At 40.5% G+C, this 24,005-nt stretch overlaps 1 protein-coding gene across 4 annotated transcripts; it reads right to left on the reverse strand.

Moving 5' to 3' along the window:
• Positions 1-313: 313 nt before the first annotated feature.
• Positions 314-16,012, reverse strand: traf7 (TNF receptor-associated factor 7). 4 transcript variants are annotated; one of them, XM_029508256.1, is made up of 22 exons: positions 15,988-16,012; positions 13,299-13,400; positions 13,094-13,151; positions 12,896-12,987; positions 12,575-12,691; positions 12,203-12,295; positions 11,737-11,770; positions 11,365-11,587; positions 11,111-11,245; positions 10,879-10,974; positions 10,630-10,751; positions 10,257-10,330; positions 10,006-10,054; positions 9,550-9,677; positions 8,859-8,941; positions 8,702-8,741; positions 8,470-8,586; positions 7,144-7,266; positions 3,880-3,999; positions 3,495-3,626; positions 2,798-2,917; positions 314-2,405 (listed from the first exon to the last, which is right to left on the reverse strand). In XM_029508256.1, the coding sequence occupies exons 3-22, from the start codon at positions 13,143-13,145 to the stop codon at positions 2,391-2,393; spliced, it is 1,965 nt and encodes a 654-aa protein (XP_029364116.1). In that variant the 5' UTR covers positions 13,146-13,151; positions 13,299-13,400; positions 15,988-16,012; the 3' UTR covers positions 314-2,390. The 4 variants fall into 4 exon arrangements, with proteins under 4 accessions (XP_029364116.1, XP_029364115.1, XP_029364117.1 ...); XM_029508255.1 differs by lacking the exon at positions 15,988-16,012 and adding an exon at positions 15,218-15,284; XM_029508257.1 differs by lacking the exon at positions 15,988-16,012 and adding an exon at positions 15,218-15,284 and having other exon boundaries at positions 12,896-12,984; positions 13,299-13,466.
• Between the last annotated feature and the right edge of the window lie 7,993 nt (positions 16,013-24,005).

The following is a 24,005-nucleotide window of genomic DNA, read 5'->3' on the forward strand; positions in this document are numbered from 1 at the left end:
CTGCCTCCGTTTGTCAGATTTCATATTTTGAAGGTTGCAGTCCAGGCCGCAGCACGTGACTACTTTGATGCTTTAACACATAAATACAACGGTCAAGGTTTTTATTCTCATGTCCTGCTCCTATTTTAGAAAATCGGACCTCAAGATAGGTAGAAAATATTAGCTGTGGAGGAGATGACCATTTTTTAAGCCTGAGGGCAGCCAGTTCCAGCTTAGCTTTATTCTTAGCATCAAGCTCTATCAAAAACAGAACCATGCCTTCATACTCGCCCAACTGTAATAGTGAAAATAAAACAGTTCTCAAAGTGTACAACAGTTTTATTGTTCAATGATCAGCTCAGGCTTACATGATTACAAGTATACAAGAAATCACTCAAACTGTGACCAGCGAGGACACTTCTCTCCTACTTTGACTTCCTCACCACTATAGGAAGGAGTGGCTGCAACTTACATTGACATAAAAGCAAAATACTTCTTAACATCTGTAAAAATCTAATTTAGCTTAAATGTCTAAATTTGGTGAGTGTATACGAACTCATTAAGGAACTTAAACCACCTCCCAGGCATAGTTAGGCATTTTTCATATGTTCAACCCAATGTGGGTCCTCTAACTTCAACTTCATTCAGGAACACTGGACTTCACTTTAGCTCAATGGCACTTTGCTTCTGGGAGTTCTGAGGTTAATTACAGTCCACCTCTTGCCTTCACTGTGAGTCCATCAAGTGTTAATCTGCAGTTATGTTTATTTTACCCAGCTGGAGACAGATATCTGAGAGGAAGGAGGGAGACAGAAAGAGCGAGGAAATGTGCATTATTGCAGTCTTTCCTTTTCATTCGCACATATGGCACTCATTGACACACATACATATACACAACAAAAGACACATATGGTACATGCACACAAGCTGTCTCCTCCTCTCTCCCTGTCTCTGTTATGTAGGCCAGTGCGATTCATTCTCATGGGCCCATGTCCATGCTGTTACTTTACACAACTGTACAACCGTTGGGTGGCTCTGACTAGAGCTCTATCATGGCACTAATATAAAACTCAGTAAATCTAAACATCTGTCATTCTCTGTAAATTCTGCACTTATTTTAAGTGTTTTGTTAAGGCCAGTTTCACGAAACTGAACAGGGCGACAACACCACCCAAGAAGGAGTGAGAAAATATGTTATTGCACCTGCATCCATCTGTGTTGAAGGCATTGTTTTGTTGGAAGAGAAATGAAGCTGCTAGGAACAAACTGCAGTGGACAATTCATTAAAACCATACTGGCACAAGCTCAGGCTCAGCTCCATTTTTCATTGAGCCAAGGAAAAAAAGAAAAAAAAAAAAAGAAAAAAAAAAGAAATCTTACATAAATCAAAGATTTGTAACTGATGTTTACAAATGACTGAAAAACTATCAGCAAGAGGTCATTCATTGGTCAGTTTTAGTGATGTCATCAGTGGACACCAGAGTAGATTGTTTGAACCAAACTTAATGTCACGTGTTAAAGCCCCCAAAGTCTGAAAACATGTTCAGCCAACGTCTTACTGGATCCAGACTTGAGGGGGAGGAGTGTGAGCAGTCTTGAAATATACTGCCCAGTTCAATTAATGACATAAGATAATTTAACTACATTGTGTACAGTGCGGACAAGGCAGTGCGTTTCTGACCAAGACGCTGGATGCTCACAAGCTGCAGGGCCACTGTTCTTTAACCTCCGACCAGCATATAATTTGGAAGAGAATATCTGGGCAGAACTCAACAAAGTCCAACTAAAAAACAAAACAAAACAAAATGTTATATAAATACCAGCATAAAACTGCTGCTACTTCACTTGCATACATTAAAGAGTGTATTCTGGTATTTCTGGAGTGATTTAGATTTTGAAAACTCACATAACACAAACATAATGAGTGGGTGTGTCATCCCTCCCTGTTTGTGAAACCAGCCTTTCCACTCGTTTGAACAGTACACATCAGGCATCATCAGTACAGTTCTTAAATGGCAGGTTTTTTCTGCAGAAAGCAGAGAGGACCATATACAGTTTGAAAAACTCTAACAACCATAATCCTCTCTGCTTTCTGCTTTGATTACAGGAGTGCAGCGCCTGGTCAACCTCAGTTTTGGCGCAGTGCGTTGTGAGTGTAAGGCAGCTCGTCTTATTTTGCCCTGTAATGCACTGGGTCACCGAGGTCACCAAGGAGTGTGATCTGGAGTCACTGTGTCGCAGTGTGTGTTTGAAGTCCCATTGCAGTTTGACTGTGGAGTGGTCGTCGTTATTGGTCTGTGTCCGTTAGCTCACAATTAAAGAGACAGGTGTGGTGGAAGAAATGAAGAAACATGGAAAACATTAACAAAACATGATGTCCACTGAATTCGCCTGCAGAGCAAACCGTTCATTTAGCACGTCCACACCTGAGAAAGGGAGAAAAAAAAAACAAAAAAACAAAACACATTTAGAAAATCCAGCATCGTTACCATACATCAGAAAATTTTGGCATTTGTATGTAAATGGCCACGCCCTCGCCCAGTGTGAGCTGTGAACGGATCAGCGGTTAAAGGTGAATTAATGAATGTATGCAAATGCAGATTAGGATAGAAAGACCTATGACCGCTCTCTATATATATAAAAAAAAAAAAAGAAAAAAAGAGAGATGCTAAGTGCTTTTCTTGCTAAATAATTTTTATGATGCTGGTCTACAGCTTCCCTGTCTAACAGTAAAGAAGAGAGCGGTAGGTGACAGAAGCAGAGGCACAAGCAGTTGAAGACGTAGCAGGTAAAGAAGTGAAAGGATGATCTGTTGTACCTTCACGGTGCTGTCAACAGCTCCGGAGAAGAGGCGTCCTCTGGAAACAGCCAGAGCTGTCACGCTGCCCTGGTGTCTCAGCAGGGTCTGGGTACAGATCATGTTGTCCATGCTCCACACCTATATATTTACCAGGAACACCATTTCAACTCTTTTATTTAATGCAAAATAAAGTATGTTATACTCACAACTACTTTCCTTAAATGACACCCCATTTTTAATGTCGCATAAGTGTAACATAATTGCAATTATCTGGTCATGTGCACATTTTCCATGGAATAGTGCAACATCTTTTTTTCTCTCCTGCAGTCAGAGTCAGATCAGAGGAATGTTTTTTCTCAGATGAATCTGATAATGGTCACAGTCTGAGGGCAGGAGTGCTCAGTGAAATTCTATGGAGCCACCCCAAATCTGACTACCACTACTAAACATAGTGGTAGCCTATGTTTAACGTGTGACTTTTGCTTTGAGAGTCAACCCTGAAAAAAAAGTGACAATCTAGGCACTTTCTCCCCCAATTTCAGTTTGAAAGTTCCAGAGTTGTGTTGTAGGCTGAGGGAAAACAACAGAGACCTTTGGAAACACCAACATAGATGTTGACAGTTGGTGAGTGCAACATGAGGAATGAATTCCATGTGCCAGATAGACAGATAGACAGATGTGTGCATTTGAGGTGCGTTAGTCAGTCCATCCTCACCCTGAGGGATCTGTCGTAGGAGGCGCTGAACACTTTGGTCTGGTCAGGGGTGGAGATGACAGCCAGAGCATAAACTGTCCCCACATGGCCTGTAAGGGTCCGCACCTGTTCTTTAGACTCAATATCCCACACCTAAAGAGGGACAGAGGTGAGCCTTCATCATCGTCATCAAGCACAGCAGCAGCATGGCTAATATGTAGAGAGAAACTTCACTGTCATTGCATATCAGGAGACAACAAAACTAACCACACAAACATTTCTACTGAGTTTAAACAATGAACTTGTGCATTGTACAATTCTAGATTTGAGAGCTTCTGAAGAAACTGAAGATGAACAATAAAACAATAACGTATTTGGTGTGTGTGTTCATGTCTGCCTCCCTTACATGGATAAGGTTTTCATAAGTGCCACAGACGATGTGGTGGTTGGTGACAGCAATAGAGTAGACGCTGCCCCCGCTGGTCTGTAGGACATGAACACACTCCAGAGAGCGGATGTCCCAGATCTGCCAGGGGAGGGGAAAAGAGGGATTCAGACAGGTTGATGGGTAAATAACAAATAAAGAAATAATGAGATAAATAAGACAGTGTGACTGTGAATGACTGTCCTGGAAAGAGATAGCTAGTTACACGCACACATTATGAACAGTGGACAAAGGGAATTATGCAAACACCTGCAAGTTGTGAATTTATTTATTTATTATTTAACTATTGGCTAGTCGGCTCTACTGTCTGATAACAATGTAGCACTGAAAGCAGACCGTGACATACATATAACACACAACTGCATCCATACTTAAAATTTTGTTTCGTTAAAGTAAAATATAAAAACCAAAAGCTTCATCAGCTCTCTAATCTGTGTGTTGCCTAATCATCAGTGAAACGGTTATATTAGTTCACTTCCACCTTGTAGAAAAAAAGAAAACAGCAAAAGACTAGCTGCTTCAGGACATACCTGCGTTCACAGAGGACTCACACATGCCAAGACTGGAACATTTACTGAGGCCTACAAGTTTGTCTCCATTGAAAATAGCATTTAGATACTATAAAGTTTTTACTATGAACTTGTGCACAAACAGTAGCTGATTTACACATTAAGGAGAAAGTGAGTTTCCTAAAAAGTGTAAACAATAATTCTGTATGCGTGTGGAGACACTTCAGGGAGCGCACAGAATCTCACAAGTACATCAGACAGACCCTCGCGTAAGGCATTACACCACCTTTAACCATTCTCCCTCTAGGTCTGAAATATCTGAAAGAAGCTGAAACACCACATTTAGCTGCAGGAAGCCTCCGTGTTTAGGACAATTCTCTGTCAGTTTTTCACTATGAGCATCTGCTAAATGTCATATAATTTGCCCTATGTTAATATAAAAATATTGATTAAAGCAGTTTTTAATAACTGTTTGTCAAGAAAACAAAGTGTTACTGGTAACAGCTTCATAAATTTCAGTGCTATTTGTATCATCAATATTATCAATTGCTATTTTACCAAACAAAAGAATGATCTATGACAAAGCCAACTGGACAGGTTGATCTTTGACTCAATGGTATGTGTTTTGACTACGGGAGGTTCCTGGCTTTGACAAGAAAAAAAATGAGTAAAAATAAAAACTTAAAAAAAAAAAAAAAAATCCTTTCTCTCTGGCCCATCCTTTGTCTCTATATTTATACTAACATGTAAAAGCAAACAACCTCCCACAGATTATAGGGGCTCCTAATAACAGAGCAAACTATTGTTTATACAATATACTAGTATTCAAACACTGGTCCAACATTTCAAAAACTATTGCAAAAATATTTTCTATTTAAGCTGACAACTATATTTAGAGGTGCTGTGTGAGTTACATAATTATGCATTAAGTTACGTGAATGCAAAAATGTTCAAAGGGATGTTATTTGCTGAATAAAATTTGTCAAGCCAATTTCTGCAGCAAAACATGTGCTAAATGGCTTCCCCAGCTAAGTACTGGCTAGAGACTGACTGCTACCCTTATAGGAATCATGAAAAACAAGCACCATCTACTTTATCTTTGATTTCATCTCTCTCTCTCTCTCTCATTCTTCATTCCTACAACCGGTCTCTTTCTCACTTTGCTCTCTGTTCTGCTTCTCTCTTCATCTCTCACCAGCCTCCCAGAAGTATTCATTAGTGACCAACTCCAGCAAGACAGCATGCGCACACACGCACGCACACGGCTTTCAACAATGAGGCAGTGAATGAAGATGATAGTCAGACTGAGGCACAAAGTCCTTTTCATATACAGAATACAGACACCAATTACTAACACAATATATCCAAACGGCTCTAACACACAAACACACAGACACACAAAACCCACAGTCTCTGCAACAATTTCTTTATCCAGCTAAATAGCTTCCACTGTCTTGTCAAAACTGGCAACAACAGGAGCACGTTGATGCATATATCAGCTATAACCCAGGCTGAGGATCTGAACCCAGAAACAAAAAGTCGAACAAACATAGGAGTGTTTGGCATATTCAAACATAAAGAACTCCATCTGTGCTAGTTATTCATATATGGAGCTGTATGTTTGGTTGCTTGGGCAACTCTACATAACCTCTGTGGCAGTAAGACCTTCCTTCCTTCCTTCCTAGAGCTTTTTATGCTCCAAAATTAACAACGGCCATCTTCTAGTGAAGTCCGTCTCTGCCAAACACAACACCGTCAAATCTTCTTTCTGCTGCACCTCCCTACATGCAACCCTTATTAACTACATCTGAGTGGAACATTTCAAATCACAAAAGTTATTGTCTTAATCATAACAGGCGGTTGATCTTTTGTTAAGGTGCACCCTCCTTAGTTACTGTTGCCACGGCTGCCAAGCTTTCCGTTTCAGAATAACACATTTTCAGTTTACAATGATAACATGGGCAGATTACCAACTGTTATTCTTAGTAACATATGCAGCAGAAATTACGAAAAGCAGCTCTTTTATAGTCAACAACTGAGGATTTTAGTGAGTGACATTGGCTTTTTATTGTTTACAGCTGATTAACTTTAAGGCAAGAAGCCTTAAATGGTTTTAAATTTGCAGACCTTTGACACAGAGCCTATAAAACTGACAATTCATGTATTGCAGTGTAGAGCTATTTAGCCGTAGTATTATGTGACAGTATAAAAAAAATACACAGATTTATGTTCCCATTGGCTTTCAAACATTATGCTCAACTCTTCTATGCGGAAAGGTTTTGAGGATGAGCTACAACAATGAGTACAATTATCTAACGCAGACAGACATGTAGGTGGAATTTTTGGAGCACTGCTATTGTTGCATTGTGAGCCTGACTCTCAGAGTGGATATTTCAATCCTCAACAGCACATAAAAATATTATTGACAAATGACATTCCCTGGCCTTGGATAACATTAGTGTTACTAATCTGGTAAGTAAGCTACTAGTAAAGGTTAATTTTAATGCAAATAAATGCAATTTAATAATCAATGGTTGCCTCCTGTTGGATTTATAAAGGCTAAAAACATCAACAAACTTGTGCACACGGTTTCAACATGTGGAATAATCCAAAGGCTGCAAATGCAAATGTGCCCAGAGATGGTTGTGACTGGACAGTCAAAAGATGAATTTTCATCATGTGGTCACCACTTCCATCTTCCATCCCCTCCACCTACCTTGATGGTCTGATATGAGCCACTGTACAGGTGGTTCTGGGAGGCCACAAGTGCCCTAACCCAGTGATTCAGACCAGTTAACTCCTTCTTCAGCTTCAGCTCTGTGCCCACAATGTCCCAAACCTATACACACACACACACACACACACACACACACACACAATATTATGGTTCAGTGAAACTGGAGCTGCAAGAAAAACTAACTTCACACTACTTCACAAAGAGCAGCATTGGGAATTAAACATTTTTACTTGATGACAGTTGAAGTTCTTGGGGGTTTCCATCAGAGTGTTCCTATTACAGGTTAGGAAGTTCTGCAAAAGTGCTTACTAAAAGAAATACTCCAACAAGATGCTTTTCGCTCATAAATACTCCTCAAAAAAAAGTAGCTGCAGTAAATCGTTGCTATCAGCGCTGAAATGCAAGCCTATTTTTTAAGTTTTACACATTTGTGAAATTGCTCAAACCCACTGGCTCTGCACATGGAACAGATCTGGGGTGGATACACAATGCTGAAAACAATTAATAGCATGATGTCACTGAGCTGAAACAGAGAGTGGGAGGGTGATGGGACAAGATGGGAGGAGGAAGAGACGGAGGAGGCAGAGTCAAGATGGGCAGGAGGAAAGTCCCTGAGCAAGAGCTCTGACATCAGCTACACGACACCACAATCACCCCCTTCCTTTCACTCACTGCTTGTAACCATAGCTACAAAGACAAGGCTATAGCCATCACTCCCACTGTTTACCCCTCTCCAAGGAGCTACATTTTTATTGTCTCAAAGCTAATTTTGCAGGCCACTGCCGAGTAACTACAGCCACAGCCGTGTTCCTCAGCAGCTCTATCTAAGCAATTTTCTCTCTGTCAAAGTTCAATTAAAAACAGATCTTCTGGAAGACTATTATTTATGTTTTAAAAACTTGTCATAACTTTTTTCTAGAAACTAGAGTTCACTGAAAGAGCTTTAGCAAAAATGACCATTGCACTATACTCTCAATGCAGCTTGATTTGTATAAGATGATCTGTTATTCCACCAACTCCTATGACCAATATAACACTTGACAGAGTAGCTCCTCCAAGATCCTTTTTCACCACATACACTATCTTCTGACTAAATATCTGTTAAATTACAAAAAAAAAAAAGTTTGGGCCCTACCTGAAACACCAGTGTATTTTCATCCTTGCATTTTGTCTGTACATTTATATATAAGTGATTTTCTTTCACTTATTTAGCCATTAACATGTGGAAAATGATTTGATGTTTGGCTTTGAACTTATGAAACAAAGCAACATGCACAAAGTCAAATAGCATGTGTAGAACTGTACCTTGATAGCCTTGAGAGAGCCGCTGAACAACATGTTGTGTGAGGAGACCAGTGTACATACAGGGTTGTCATGGGCACGGATAGTATTGACTTTCTGCAGGGTCTGAATGTCCCACACCTACAAAACATGCAAAGTGGCAAGACCACAAAAAGAGAAACAAATCTTTTCAACCTATTCTATTTGTTCATGTTTTCGCTTCAAAAGGAGAAGCAGAGAATTGTCTGTTACTTACAATGATGGTGCAGTCTGCAGAGCCACTGTATAGCCTGTTTCTATGGAGACAAAAAATATATACCTTAGTCGTGCTTTGAATCAAAGATGAACTTTCCCAGCAGACATGAATCTTAAAAACGCAGTGTGTGTTTAGGTGCATGTGTGTATTTTATTACCCCTGGATACACAGAGCCAGTACAATGCCATCATGACCCTCAAGGGTTTTCTGACACTTGTAAGTGGTGCAAGTATCCCACACCTGAGGGGAAAGGGCAAAAACGCATTAACATATATGAACTTGCATCTATTGCCGTGTACCATTTCTGTTTCTTATTGCATATACTTAAGAAGCAACCTGAAGCTTCCTATTCCCCATCGCATTTCCTTGATCAGATGTATATAAAAAAAACAAAAAAAAACAACTCAATTTGATATTTTTAATAGAAGATTGTTGGCAGAACATATCACAATCTCTCTAGGAGTAGGTGGCTAAGGTTTGAAAATGGCAGGAGTTGTTTGTCTCCGTTTGTCCTTGTGTGTTGGCCCTGGTAACTCTCAGACACCATTGATAAGAATGACAATACAGCTATACAACACATTTACATATGGAATGAAATGCATAAAATAATGATAAAAATTAAAATGTATGACTTTTATACAGAGGGTAGATTTTTGTTTATTTCCTTTAAATGGTGCACAAAACCTGAAACCAAATCTGAAAATATTAGAGCAAAGATGATGGCGATCAGGGTTAAGTAATTTCTGTATCATGTACTAGAAATACATGAGAAGAGATGTGAGGTGTTTTGGGAGCTTTGACAGTAGAAATGTAGAAATGAATGACAAGAGATGGCTGTTTCTTTGTACCTTGATAGTCTTATCAGAGGATCCAGAGAAGAGCAGGTCTCCAGTAGAATAGACACAGAGACACCAAACAGGACCCTGGTGGCCAACAAATGTCCCCTTACACTTGAAGATTTGCTGGGGGTCATATGCTACACAAAAGCAAAGATGTGATGTGAAAGACAGGCTATGCATTTTTTTTTTTTTTTATTGCACACTTACGGCATATGGGGAAGATAAAAAGAGGAAGGAATGAAAGGAAGACACATACAGAAGGAGGTAAAGAGGGAGTGAGGCGGAAGAAGGAAGGAGCAGGAAATGCCCAGAGAGGGAAGTGAAAGCTACAATTTGCATTTTGAAACTAGTCACAACATCATTTCAAATATGACAGTATCTGTATGTCAGAAATGTTTTTGAAAATGTATTACTCCATTGAGTCAGGTAAAGAGAACAAAGGAGGTCAGACAGGCGGATACTTACAGCCCAGGATTCCCATGTTGAGCCTGGCATTGATGTGGGACAGCTCATCCTGCAGACACCAAAAATGTATGTAGAATTTTTTTTATAATCCAACTAATATAATGACCATTCACTGATCACTCACACATATCTGCAAACTCCAATCATTTTACTCAATTCAACTGCAACTCTCACACACAGATTTGTCTTTGTGTGTCTCAAAGGTGCCCTTTGAGACACACACACACACGTGGGAGCACACAGACACTTACATTAAGCATGGATGCATCTCTGCGAAACTCCATCAGGTCCTCACTGAGTTTACTCTGGTTCTCATCTAACACATCTGAAGAATGCACACAGGTACAATGATGTTAAGAAAAAAACCACAGATATTTCAGATGTACTGCTCCACCTTTTTCTCACTTGATACCAATCTCCAACACAATTGGTCTCAATATAGTGTAGAAATACTAATTCAATATATTGACAATGATCTAAATATGCATGACTGGAATGACAATTACACTAACAGTCTAGCTAATCAACCAACCTCTGTAAAGTGTCAAGTGTGTAAATATCCAAAAGACTAATCTTAGCCCTGCTTTGGCAGGCAGAATTACTTGATTCTCTGCTGAAACTTACCAAATTTTAGCTCCATGCTCTTCTCCAGCTGATCTAATTTCTCTGATAGTTTTCCCAACATGGAGCGCAGGAAGGCAATGTCTTGGTCCTTCTGAGCCAGAGTCAGCTGCATTTCATGGAATCTATCAGGGTTAAGGCATGTACATTTTACTCAAGTGCTGAAGAGTTGTGTAAGAGACAGTAAGGGTCCAGCTCAGAAATATCTGGACAACTAAAACCTTCAAATGCGAGTATAATCAACAGGCTCACCTGTCGTCAGTCTGCTGCAAAAACTCCTTCAGACCTTCAAATTTACAAACCTCAAGGTGTGTTTCATATGTGTCTTGGTTGCCTATGAATGTACAGCTGTTGAGGAGCAGAACAGAGGTAGATAAATGAGTGGCAGATGAGAAATTGCAAATGAAAAAAAGAGATGAAGTGTAACAATTATATCTGTAATACTTAGAAATTGGGGTATGCTGATGAAAATGTAAGGACTAACCCATATTTGGAGTGTGGACATTTGATGTGCTCGCATTCTTTGAGGTGCGCCTCCAGGTTCATTGTGAGCAGTGGGGGACAGGAGGGGTTGTTGGGACAGCGAACTGGCCTGTAGTCACAACTGGCCTCATGTTCTCTGTGGTAACAGAGTCCAGAGTGACAGCCACATAAGTAATAGTACTGCAGCATACTGCTGTTTTATATTCATAGGGAAGCAGTGGAAATCCAGTATCCTATCAAGTCTTTAGTGCTTACTTCCGCGTGGACAGTTTGATGGTGAACGGGCAGCCAAGTGGGTCCACCTCGTACGCTCCCGGCTTCCCGGCCACTGTGGCGTTGGATGCCGTGGCTCCTGCAGCACCACTGGCTGTAGCCCTGCAGCCGTATTTACAGTGGATGAAGAGCTCTCCTATCTGCTCTGCAACCGCAATGTTGTTCACCACAACTGTTAGCTTAGCCGCATCCACTGGGCACTTGTCTGTGAAAAGCACAAACCAGTTTGTAATAAACAATACTTCAAACTACAGCATTAAAACCAAAGGGTCTTGATGAAATAAAACCATTATTTTCTAAGTGCTGTGTAAAATTGTCCTTTATTAGAGCATTCTATCACACTTTGAGCCTCACCTGAAGTCAAGGCACATCGTCTGCAGAAGGTGTGCTGTGGAGGGAATAACACAGAAGTGAGGTAAAATCTTTCTTGTTTTTCTTGTTCAAAGTTTTAACATGTTCCTATTTAAGTGCTCAGGTTCCTCAAATTGATTCTGCTACAAGCTTTGTGTTCTTATTCAGCAGTCCATTACTTTGACTTTCCTTCTGCAGTTTTTGTTGGGAAAAGAAGATGCCACCACCCAAACACTTTATCTCAATTACTTTTGGTCTGTGCACAACATATCAACATGAACAGATATCCAAAACTTGTCAAACATGACATGACATGAAATCTAGTTAATAGTAATTGCTAAGCTATGTCACTACTTGGATTTAGGAAACTATCAATTACAATTGGTCAAAGTATGGCAACAACACACTATCAATAATAACAATGTGTTTTTTTCCACAGGTTTTCCCACAGATGTACAGACAAACCTACCCCACAAGTGGTGATGACAGGATCCTTGAAGACATTACAGCAGAGCTGGCAGCACAGTTTTACTGATGGCTGCTCAGCAAATACCTGGGGTTCCTGAACACAGACACAAATCAATTCAAAATTAGTGCAATTTCTCCATTCGTTGTGTGGCTTCAAATTCTAAAATATTCTAATTCTGTTTTTATACATCTAAATGTGTATGCCTTTTCTATTAATGGCTGTCCTATTTGTTATATATTGTTTCCTGTGTTATTGCTGAGTTGACTGTTTTCGTACTGCTGGCTGTAAAGCAAATTGCCCCACAGGGACAATAAAGACTCCTTGAACCTTGATATGGTGCTGTGTATAAAGTCTTAGTGGTGGACATCCTACCGTGTCTTCCTCCTCCTCATGCAAAGAAAAAGTGGAGCGCAGAGACATGTTGGACTCGGAATGAAGAGATCGGACTGAGATGGCCGAGTCAGATCTCCGAGGAGTTCCAATAGGAGGCTGCAAAGATCGCAGGAGGCAGTGTAATAATAAGAGGTCAATTTTTCATGCATCAGAAGTAGAATAGTGTATCCTGACATGTGATCTTGTCCAAAATTAATACATTTTAGGTGTTCAATTTTACCCAGGTCCATATAAAATGATCTGCTTTTAAATGTTTCTTCATTTCCAAATTTATTATGCTAGTCTGCAAAAGGTATGTACCATTCCATCATCATCGTCCCTGGGCGAGTAGGTGAGAGTACTGGAGGAAGAGGGTGTTCTTCTGTGCTGCTTGTAAGTGCTGGTCCCTTCTGCTGAAAACACATTAAGACAAGCTCACAAACAGGAATAAGAGACGAACACAAACAACAGAGAAAAAGAGCAATGATAAAAATTGTAGAAGATTACTATGTATGTCACCTTTAGCTCCAGCTGCCATGGCTGAGAAAGTTGGGCCAAACGAAGCCTCCATCCTGCTCTGCAGTGATAAGAAGAGGAGGGGGGGGTGATGAAGGATGAACAAACCATTATCTTAAAGAAAAACAGTAATTTCAAAAGAAATCTACCACACAAGAATATACTCGTGGCATTTGTTTATAATGACCCATGACCCAGTGTCTCTCACCTGGAGTTTGACTGGGGAGTGTAAGGGCTGCCTAGGATGGCTGCTGTGGTAGCAGCTGCTGCTGCTCCTCTGAAGTATCAGTTGTAGCAAGATGTCTTACCACTGCTCATAACCAAAAGCACACACATTTGTACAAGAAAACACAAGCAGCTAGCTGGATTGCTAAACCTGGGAAGAGCAGACAGGACAAAACAGTATGCAGGAAGATAAAGAGGAATGAATAGTATTAATGAGAAACAGAGTGGGAGAAACAGGTTGTTGTAAAAAAATAACTATAACATTGGTAATTTTGCTCTAGGCAACATTGTAATAGCCTGGCTGAAAACAGGACAAATGCATAATGCTGGCCAATAAGTTGGGTTTATGTTCCAGTAGAGACAGAGAAATGCGCACACCCACACTTGGCCGGAGAATTATTGGCAAACGCCACCAGCAAGAATGCAGCTTATAACTTCCTAAAATGAGAGGCAATGCAGCAAAAAATAAGTGCATGGAGCTTGTGGAGCCGAATTACTGTTATGGAGGTAGTGGTTTGACCTATTTTATGTTCCTCAGGCACAACAACAAAATCAACCATAACGATTCCACAGAAATTATTAAAACAAAGACAAATGTGTTATTGTTTACTCTCTTAAATGTACAGTTTTTTTTCCTGAGTCTGTAAAAAGGTGAGACTTCAAGCACAAAATCTGTCTGCAATGGCAAAATGGCATAAAATGGCATTTACTGCTTTCAGTGTGATTATAGTTTTACTTTCTTTGTTTAGCATAGAAAAGTATAACAACAGTGTAAGCCATATTTCATATTAGAGATTCCCTGATATCTATGATGTATGTGTATGTCAACAGATACTGGTCCTTGGTATCAGATCCAACCTTTTTAAGGAGGTATTTGTTGTGATTTTAGCAATCTAGATTTAAAATGGTGCATTTGAAAAACACCATTATAACAAGTAAACCCCTGTCTCTCCGTCAATGAATTCAGTCCATACTGAGGGATAGCGATACAGACGACACAAAAAGAGGAGCTTCAATATAAATCAATGCACAAATTCAGTCAGCAGCAAAAGTCAAATTCAGAAAGTTAGAACCCCACATTGCACAATCGCACATTTGCTATACATAGTAATACATTATTTGCCCTTGGCTTCCTTTCAGAAGACAGAGATTCTCCAGAGACACACAAGCTGAACAAGCAGGAAGAACACACTACAGCTGTCTGACTGAAGCCTCCACTGAGCCCAAGTCTTATCAACAAGTCATGTGGAAATCTGTTAAAAATGACCACCATCTCCAAACCCTCAAATACCCAGAGGAAAGCAGGGAAGCCAAGAGGGGAAGGAAAAACAGGGAGACAAACTGAAGAGTAAGAAGTAACAACCACAAAACCAGTGACCGGACAACTAGACGCTGATGTACATAGAAAGGTATGCGGACTGTCAGACCGTATGCTAACAGGCTGCACAATCTGCCAGAGAAACTATCCAGGATCTCTAATCCGCTCCATCCAGCGTCACTCTCTTTTCACAGGCCGGGAGATTCCCGTAAAGAGGAACCCCACACCGAAAAGGGGGCGGAACACACGAACAAACCAAAGTTGAATACTGACAGCTATGTGGCTAATCCTTCAAACATACACAACAACAGTTTCACGGGCGTTAGCTCCTCTCACCGACAGCAAACGATGCTGCTTCTTTTCAGTCGTCATCTTTTTAACAAACATTTAAAACATACATTAACTAGCGAGCTAAAGCAGCTTGTTTGCTAGCTTAAGTTAGCTAATGTTACGTGGTCAATTAACAATCTCTAACGCTAACAGCCTTTGATAAACTCTGCTGACCGCTAACGGAAACTCTACCTGCTCTGTATTCAGTGAGATTAATGTGTTGAAAGTGTCTTATTTTTAAGTTGTGGACTTACCATTATTTTTGTGTCGGCATAGCTCAAAGACTGCAGACGAAATACTCAGTCGTCCCTTCTCTCTGCCTCACATACGCGTAGCTGAATTCCTGCAAGGGGTTGTGGGACTTGTAGTAGAACACGTGAAGAGGTCCCCCAGTGAGAACCCAGTCCGCCACCGTCGGACTACACTACCCACAAACGACTGCGTGGAGCTGCGATTGGACTCAGTGCTGACAGAATTCCGCACACCAACTGCAAAGCTCAGTATTCCCAAATATATCCACATTCCCCCGACGCCGCATCGTTATTGGTCCTCACCGGGACCGAACCATCATGCGACGGACTCCACCATCACGTTTTACGGTGAACGCACGTGCGCGGTGGTGTGATGTGGAGGGATGGAGGTACTAACCAACAAGATAGTCAGATTGGAAGATACCCGGATTCATTGTTGTACCAATAAAGACAAATGTATCAAACATCGTCTCTGTGTTAAGGAAACTGATACAGCACCTATAATCTACAGCATCTCCACCAAATCCGTCCGTTTTATTGAAACTGGTGAAACGCGGCACAAAATCAACTGAGCATCCCAATTACAAGATAATCGAGTTGCTATATTCACAACTGCAAAACTTAAATCTATCATTCACGATTGAGAACCACAGAGATGTCATATAAACATGTAATTCGAATATTTAAGTGACACATTAACCATGGACTGTAGAGCAAGCACTTCACATCAGCATGCTTTGCTATGATATCTCACATCACTTGTATTTACTTACTATTATTAGTTGGCGTCACACTTTTGCTATCTGAAGTCGTTCAACTCGTTCTTTTCAGGAAGGGAAGTCATTCTGTTTTATCTTATATTGGGCCCTTCTGTGGGCGAAGGTAACTTTTCAAGTTAAGAAACATCTGTTTCCTAAGTGCAGCTTGATGTCCTAACCCTAACCCGAACCCTGCGAACAAATTTAGACAGCTAAAACAAAACGTAATCCTAATTTAAGACACGCCCTCTCTGTGTTAAAAAGGACCAAGACAAAAAAAAAAAAAAGGATCCTCATACAATACATTTGGTGAAAGAATATAAAAAAGACAGTAGTTTTCTGACGCCTTATTTTCACCAGAAGAGGGCGCTGCTCATTCAGATGTAATTAGAGTATTGGATTCAACATGTCTCTTTTTTAAGGGGTTAAAGAGCATGAAAATGTATCAATACATGTCAATACCAAATTTTTATTCATAGTGGCTTAAATCTCAATGATGTGTTGTGTGGCGAATTTGTTCCCGCAATTAACGAACTGTGTGACATTCTGAGATATTTTCACAGAAAACATTTTCATGTGGCCTTGCGGTAGACTGTCGACCTGTCCAGGGTGTAACCTACCCTCGCCAAGTGTGAGTTGGGATTGGCTCCAGCACCCCCTGCAACCTGGGAACGGATAAAGCAACTGAAGATGAAAGAATGAATGAATGAACATTTTCATGTGTCACAATTGCAAAAACATAGGTTTAAATAATCATGTTAACAGTGACTGAATTTTATGTCAGGCTTACTGTCCCAGGCGACTGGGACCCTTGAATAAAGCAGTTTTATTTACTATCATCAGTGCTTTTTGGACTCTGACAAGTCAAAATATCTGCAGGGAAAAAGACAAATTGCATTTAAAGGCCCTGCACCGCACATCCATAGCAAACCAGATGATTTTAATTACAGTGACTGATTAAACCTCGAGGCAGGAATGTGTGGATGTGACAGTGTCTGTGAAGAAGGGAGATATTACATCTTAATTGTTCTAATCGGTCCTTACTCAAATAAAACATAGCAATGTTCAACCTGAACAGGGATCCAATGTGTGCAAATTTTTTATATACATATGTGCATTATACATACTGATTCACTGAGGTATAAATGGAGCAATAAATCAGCAATAAATCTATTGCAGTCATTAGGACTATGTTGCTGTAAGGTGATGTATGATGCTATCTTGAGTATAACGCCTGTTACTCCGCTCCCATAACTTTGTTGAGTGAGATCCTGTGCACAGCTTGAATAAAGAGACACTGACTTCATGAGACTCACCATCAATGACATTTTTGATATCAACCAAATATAAATTGAAGTGAAGTTGAAGTATTTGAAACTGTTGCTAAATACTGAACTCAGAATATGCATTATATACGGTCAGTTTTTTGGCTTTGGCCCAGGACATTGTTACATTTTTAGAGTGCTGAAAACGCCAGGTCACCAGTCGAAAGCTTAACCTCTGTTGACTTTTACAGCAATGTGATATGATGCGATCTGCAGGGTAGAGAGATGCTGCTGGGCACTGAAGGAGGTGAGTGGATCTTTTATCACCACGCATGGCGTTAAAGCGGTGCAGCTCTGCAGCCTGGAAACAGTAGGTGCATGTGAACAGATGCCCACATGTACAGGGAGAGGGAGCTGTAAATAGAAAGACAGAGAGACCAGGCCTGAATGCCGTAATGCAGCCCTGAATAAGAGAGGATGTGAATGCAGTATTGTTGATGTGTGCGCTCACATGTGTATGCCAAACACATGCACGCGCACACACACACACACACACACACACATATACACACAGCTCCATTAGAGGAAGCCCACGGCATTAGTAGTTTTATCTTCTTTGTGGGAGACAGCACTGAAAAGACTCCTCTCTCCATCTCCCCCAGCACATACTCAGACATACACACACATACACCCACAAACTACCAGCTTCAACCGTGCTGCACACGTGTACAGACAGCCCCCGCTCTGTCTCTCCAATGCAGATGTTTTAGACAGGTTAATGTGTACTGTGTTACAGCGATCACAACAGCGCAGCAGCCTCTCAAGTCCACAGAGAATGATTCAGCCTCATTCTCCATTTTCAAAACGCTGTCTTTCCTTTCATGCTGATAAGCTGCCTCAAACAGCTGACAGAGGCTACAAAATACCTTTGCCACACTCTCTGAATATGCAATCAGAGGAGGTTTCATTGTGTCACAGCCATTCAGCCCTCCATTCACAAAACATTTGTCTTCTGTGTGGATGACCATGACTGTAGCAGCTGACGGCATACACAAAGCTCCCCCACGAGTGCACTTCCAATGTGACCTTAAAGTGTTTTACTTAGTAATAGTGACAGTTATTTTACAGTAATCACAAACAGCTGCCTGCATTCATTTTGTCTTCACCCCACTCAAACACAAACCTACAGTAAATAAACAAGTGAACGAGTGAATAAAGGTAATAAGGAAGTTTTTTTTTGTGGATCCCCAGTTCCTGTGTACATTAAGTTGGCCTCAGCCTCTTTTGCAGAGCAGAACATTTAGCATTTTGTAGGCTGTTACTGCCAAAAGGGGGAGAATGTAAAAAAAAGCTGATCTTTGGAATTCCTTTGACCTTTCAGTGAGTAGTCACCCCCTTCCTTCCATAATATTACAACATACAGGTGCAAACTTACACTTAAAGTAACTATAATATTTGTTCTTTGTTCTTCTTTGTTTCTCTTTCAGCTTTTTTCTCTATCTGGCATCAGAAAGTAAGCTCTTTGACTTGCATGATTGATTTGGCAATTTTTACTGCCGAAAACCCTTCCTGACACAATCCTCCCCATTTATCCAGGCATGGGACCAGCACAAGCCTACCACTGGTTTGCCTTTTGGCTGGGGTTTTTTAACCTGGGGCCGCTGCATGCAAAGCATGAAAATTGCCTCCTAGCCTGCCTTTTCCCCTCTAAGCTATAGAACTCATTTATCTTTTAACTCATTGCTGTGCATTTATATACTGCAGCTTTATAGTTTTGTTGGTATTTGACAGCTCTATGCAAAACATCAGACAAACGCTAGGTCAAAATTCATCTTTGGTGAACATAGTATCGAGAAACATTTACCAGCTAGAGCATATTTTCACTCACACTGTCATTGTTGCATAGCATAGTGAAAATTACAATTACTGGTGGGTGATTCTGTATGTTTTAAAAAATTATGGAAACACAAAACCAAGTCAAACTAAATTTGATGATATGAACACATTTGAAAGTTGAACACATGCAATATTATACATTTATATTAATACATTAAGGTACAAATATATACACAAACGCAAAATACACACAAGCATACAACAAAGCACTTTTATATCCACACACTTGACCTGGATAGAGACAACAAGATGACAATTCTCCCCATTGACTGGGTCCATTAGAGGCCAAAGTACAGCTGAGCCACATGCTGTACAGTCACAAAGAGGCACACAGTGGATTACAGAGAGACAGCCAGGCACACATAATGGAGGAGTGAGTTGGTGAGTGGGGGTGGAAGGGGCAGATGATGTGGGTGAGGGGAAAAAAGCAGACTGGGATTTAATCTATTTTCATAAAGGTTCCGTTTTTATAGTGTAAACATATTAGCAGCTATGGTAATATGTATTGTTCTCTTTTAACTTCATTGATTTGTTCACTCAGAGTCTATTCATGATGAGCGAGCATAACAAATGCATTTGTCCAGCTTTGCTCATCAAAGTAAAACATTTTTTTGTTAATTTGTTGAGAGGAAAACTTTTCTGAATGTTTGCAGACAGGGGCTGAAGTCAGGGAAGTGGAGACGGGATTAAAGCCAGAGTCAAATATTCCTTTTACGGGATGTCATGTGGAAGAGTGGATGTTTTTAGGAGCAGAACAAGAAACACACAGCCAATCCCTTCTGTTTTAGTAATTCTCTTCTTCTCTCTTTTTCACCACCAGTTAGTCTTTTTTTCCCAGTAATGTAAAGCTGAGGTTTCTAATCTGAGCCTCCATCTGAAATCTGTGTTATGAATTAATGATCAGTGCTGAGTAAGATCCTGTCTCTAAGTGCTGCTGTTGCTCACATCACCACCGCTGCTGCCCCATCTGCCTGTCTGTCTGTGTGTGTGTGTGTGTGTGTGTGTGTTTCCAGTTTTAAATATGCTCCACCTTTTTACCATGCGAACAGAGCAGATTAACCCTTCACTAGGAGATGAATCCTTAGGTCTGTGCTGTTTACCGGCATATTACAACATCCCACAAAGAAAAACATCCACAGCCCTTTAAAATGGATATAAAAGGTAGCATATTGACTTGAGGCACCCACCAGTCACCTACTAGCTTCTTTTCACAGGTAAACCAAGCAAAGTAAAAAAGAACTGGAATGGCACATGATGGTTAACCTTTTAAAAAGTGCATAATGGCAACTCTTTGTTCGTCACTCCACCAAAATATGATGTCCTCATATTCTCCCTGTGCCTGCATGGGTTTCCTCCGGGTACTCCAGTTTCCTTCCACCATCCAAAGACATCAGGTTTAGGCTAACTGGTGACTCTAAATTGTCTGAGTGTGAGTGGTTGTTGGTCTCTGTCTGTCTCTGTGTGTTGGCCCTGTGATGGGCTGGCGACCTGTCCAGGGTGACCTCTCACCCAGCGTGAGCTGGGATTGGCTCCAGAACCCCCTGCGACCTGGAAACGGATAAGCAATAGAAGATGGATGAATGAATGAATGAGAAATATAGTGAGCAAGTTGATAAAGGAGAGAGACATTAGGGCTGACTGCACCAACAGAAGGAAACAGTACCTAGACAACACGTGTTTCTGCTTCAGGTGCTAAAGTTATATCATCTGAAGCCATTGCTCTTGATGCTTCCTGTCATTCAAATCTCTACGTGTCATAGTTTTTAATCTCTGCTATTACTTTGAACAGAGGTCCTGATTACCAGTTTGCTTAGTGAACTAACGTTATTTCACCATCAGCATCTCTCTAATGGTGAATCAGTAATCTCACTAATGGGCATTCAGTCCCAACAAATTAACACACATATACTGTACACAGTATGCAATCTCACACCACATTTACACAAAGAGCTATAATCTAATATAATCCAAACCCTCTTTACCGACTGCGAGGACCCATTAAATATATCACACCATAAATTACATCAGATTAATCAGGAAGACTTGAATCAAGAGGCTTCCTGGATTAAAAAACTATCAACTCATCAGCTGCCTGAGGCCAGCAGGTGTTTCCAGAGCCTTCGGTTATCATTAGAGATAACTGATTTAAGAAGAAAATGGCTGCCGCTCATATTATTTTGATATCCCTGTAATTATGGCAGTATCTGCCATGAAAAAGGTCTACTGTGAGATTTGAGGTTCATTATCTAGCCAAAGGAGAAAAAGTGGATATTATAGTGTATTTACAGCAATATTTTGCATCCAGTCACTTTGAAATGCCAATTTATATCCAGCCAAAAAAAACGGAAAATATCCTTTTGTATCGTGAAACTTCTGAGTTAAGCAAAAATCTATTTTAACACAACCTTAATTGGCTATATCTGCAGAGTGGAGCTAGGACATTTATTTAATTCCAAAACAAATGTCATATACTGTAGCGTCAGCCATAACAAGTTGAAATGAGCTTATAGAAAGTTTTGCTATTGCTGCATGGCTAACATTAGCATTAACAGCTGTTTACTTACCAGTCCAGAAGAAGCATGCTGAGTTCAGATTGCGTGCCTCCACAGCTAAAAGCTACTGATTGATAGGTGATAAAGGTGATTCAGTCTAGTCCCATTTGTTCACATGGAGGATGAATTAACTTTATCCTCCACTTCAAAACAAATATAGCCCATAATAAGAAAATATCTAAATGCCAACACATGAGTAAAGACTTGGCCAGCCAACTAAACGCTGAAAATATTTGGAGCGATAGATAGATAGATAGACAGACAGACAGACAGACAGACAGACAGATAGATAGATAGATAGATAGATAGATAGATAGATAGATAGATAGATAGATAGATAGATAGATAGATACTTAGTTTATCCCCGCTGGGAAATTAAATTAAATGGCATAAAGGATGCATAAAACAAGACAATAAAACAATACTACGCACCAGAGAGATATAGTAATTACTATTATACAAATACTACATTTCAGTGACTTTACTGAGTGTAAAGTTAGTTTCAGTGGTAACTGCTGACATGATACACATGTAGCATGAGTACATGTGAGTCAGAGCAGCCCACTCTTTAGCTGACCTTCTGAATCAATACAGTGTCAAGGGGAAAAAAGAAACACAACAACACTTCAAGGTTTTTCTAGGACAGTGAGACAACCAATTTCCCAGTCATTTCACACCTTCTGTGTAAGTGGCTGGCTGCCTCTGCTCCCAGTGTGTACTCTGGCACCAGCGGCACAGTGGTGGTAGGTACAGGAAATCATTTTCCATCCAATAGAAATTGATTTTTTTTTTTGGGGGGGGGGGGGTTCACAGGGAGGTTTTAGAGAGTTGTGCACCATGACCCTAAATGGTAAAGGTGACTGATTCAATACAGACAACATCCTGTAATCCAGTATCTCCCTACCTTTTCAGTGTGATATTGGTTAGAATGAGGGTATAATAACATTTTATGGTTTTTCTATCAAATTTTATATCCCCATTATCTTTCCCATTTCAATTTTAGCATTTTCCCTTTATTCTTCACAACATAAAATAGTTATGGAAAACTTCTATTATGCAAAAAGAAATAAATATATGTGTATTTAGATTCAAAAACAAGACAACCCAGCACTGGGAGTAGCACAATGATGACATTCCATTAACTTCATAGAATGCCATAAAGACCCAGGGAGGCTCAGCTCCTTAGTGGGAGAAGAAATCAATGGACTGGACTGAAACCAGATCAGTGTATCTTTATACATGACTGAATCTGAATGTGGTGGAGCAGTTGTGATGGTGATGGGGACTCTTTCCGTTCATACAGACTCAAAAACACAGAGGTACAGCTAAACCAGGTCATCCAATGCATCCTTATTTCCCTGTCAGTGCTAAGCTCTCTACTGATTCAAATTCTCCAGAAATCTCCAGAAACCGTTCAGTCATGGCTGAGGAGGCATCAAGTGATGCCTCTTTACCTCTTAGACAGTCATGAGTGAGACAAGTACAGACGCAAACAAAGAAAGTCTAATTTTGGAACTCAACACCTGATGTGACCTCCCAATTGCTGTAACTCAGGCCAACTGTGTTCTGTATCAGGACCGACATCACCTCAGTCATCTCTTAATTGCAGCAGTCATGTGCAACAAAGTGCTCACACGGTCGTGCTGTCATCACAGAAACTGGTGTGCTACAACACTGGGACATTGAGGTAGACAGCACACAGCAGAGCCAACAAAGGAAAGATTTGGATCAGCTTTATTTTAGTTTGAGGGAAAACTGAAGTCCAATCACAGTTTCACAAGGATGTTTTTTGGCTGGAAGCAGTTGCCAGGCAACAAGCAGAGACTTCAATGTTAATTGATCTTTTTACACTTTGGTTTGACTGCGGATTAAACGAGTGAGATATACTGAGGGATATCATTGAAACGGATGTTTTCAGAGGATGCTGTTCTTCTACAGTACAGAGGGCACCTGGTGCCATCATTTCCACGGATAGTGAGGTATATCTGACCTACGCTCACCACATCACATCCTTAGGTTTCTTCTGGCACAGTGTATGCTTCGAAGATGTACATGGTCCACAAATGCTACCTCCACATCTGGACTCTACTCTAGCAGAAATAGTTGTGTTCAATAGATTTTTGCTCAACTCAAAAGCTTCATGACATAAGTGGATATTTCTTTTTTTTTTTTAAACAGAAAATCCATCCATCTTCTACCACTTTCTCTTTTCTGGGTCGTGGGGCGCTGGAGCCAATCCCAGCTCACCCTTGGTGAGGGCTGGGTATACCCATGACAGGTCGCCAGTCCGTCAGGGCAAACACACAGAGACAGACAGCCA

The sequence above is a fragment of the Echeneis naucrates genome, chromosome 8, assembly GCF_900963305.1.
Source record: "Echeneis naucrates chromosome 8, fEcheNa1.1, whole genome shotgun sequence".
NCBI classification, from domain to species: domain Eukaryota; kingdom Metazoa; phylum Chordata; class Actinopteri; order Carangiformes; family Echeneidae; genus Echeneis; species Echeneis naucrates.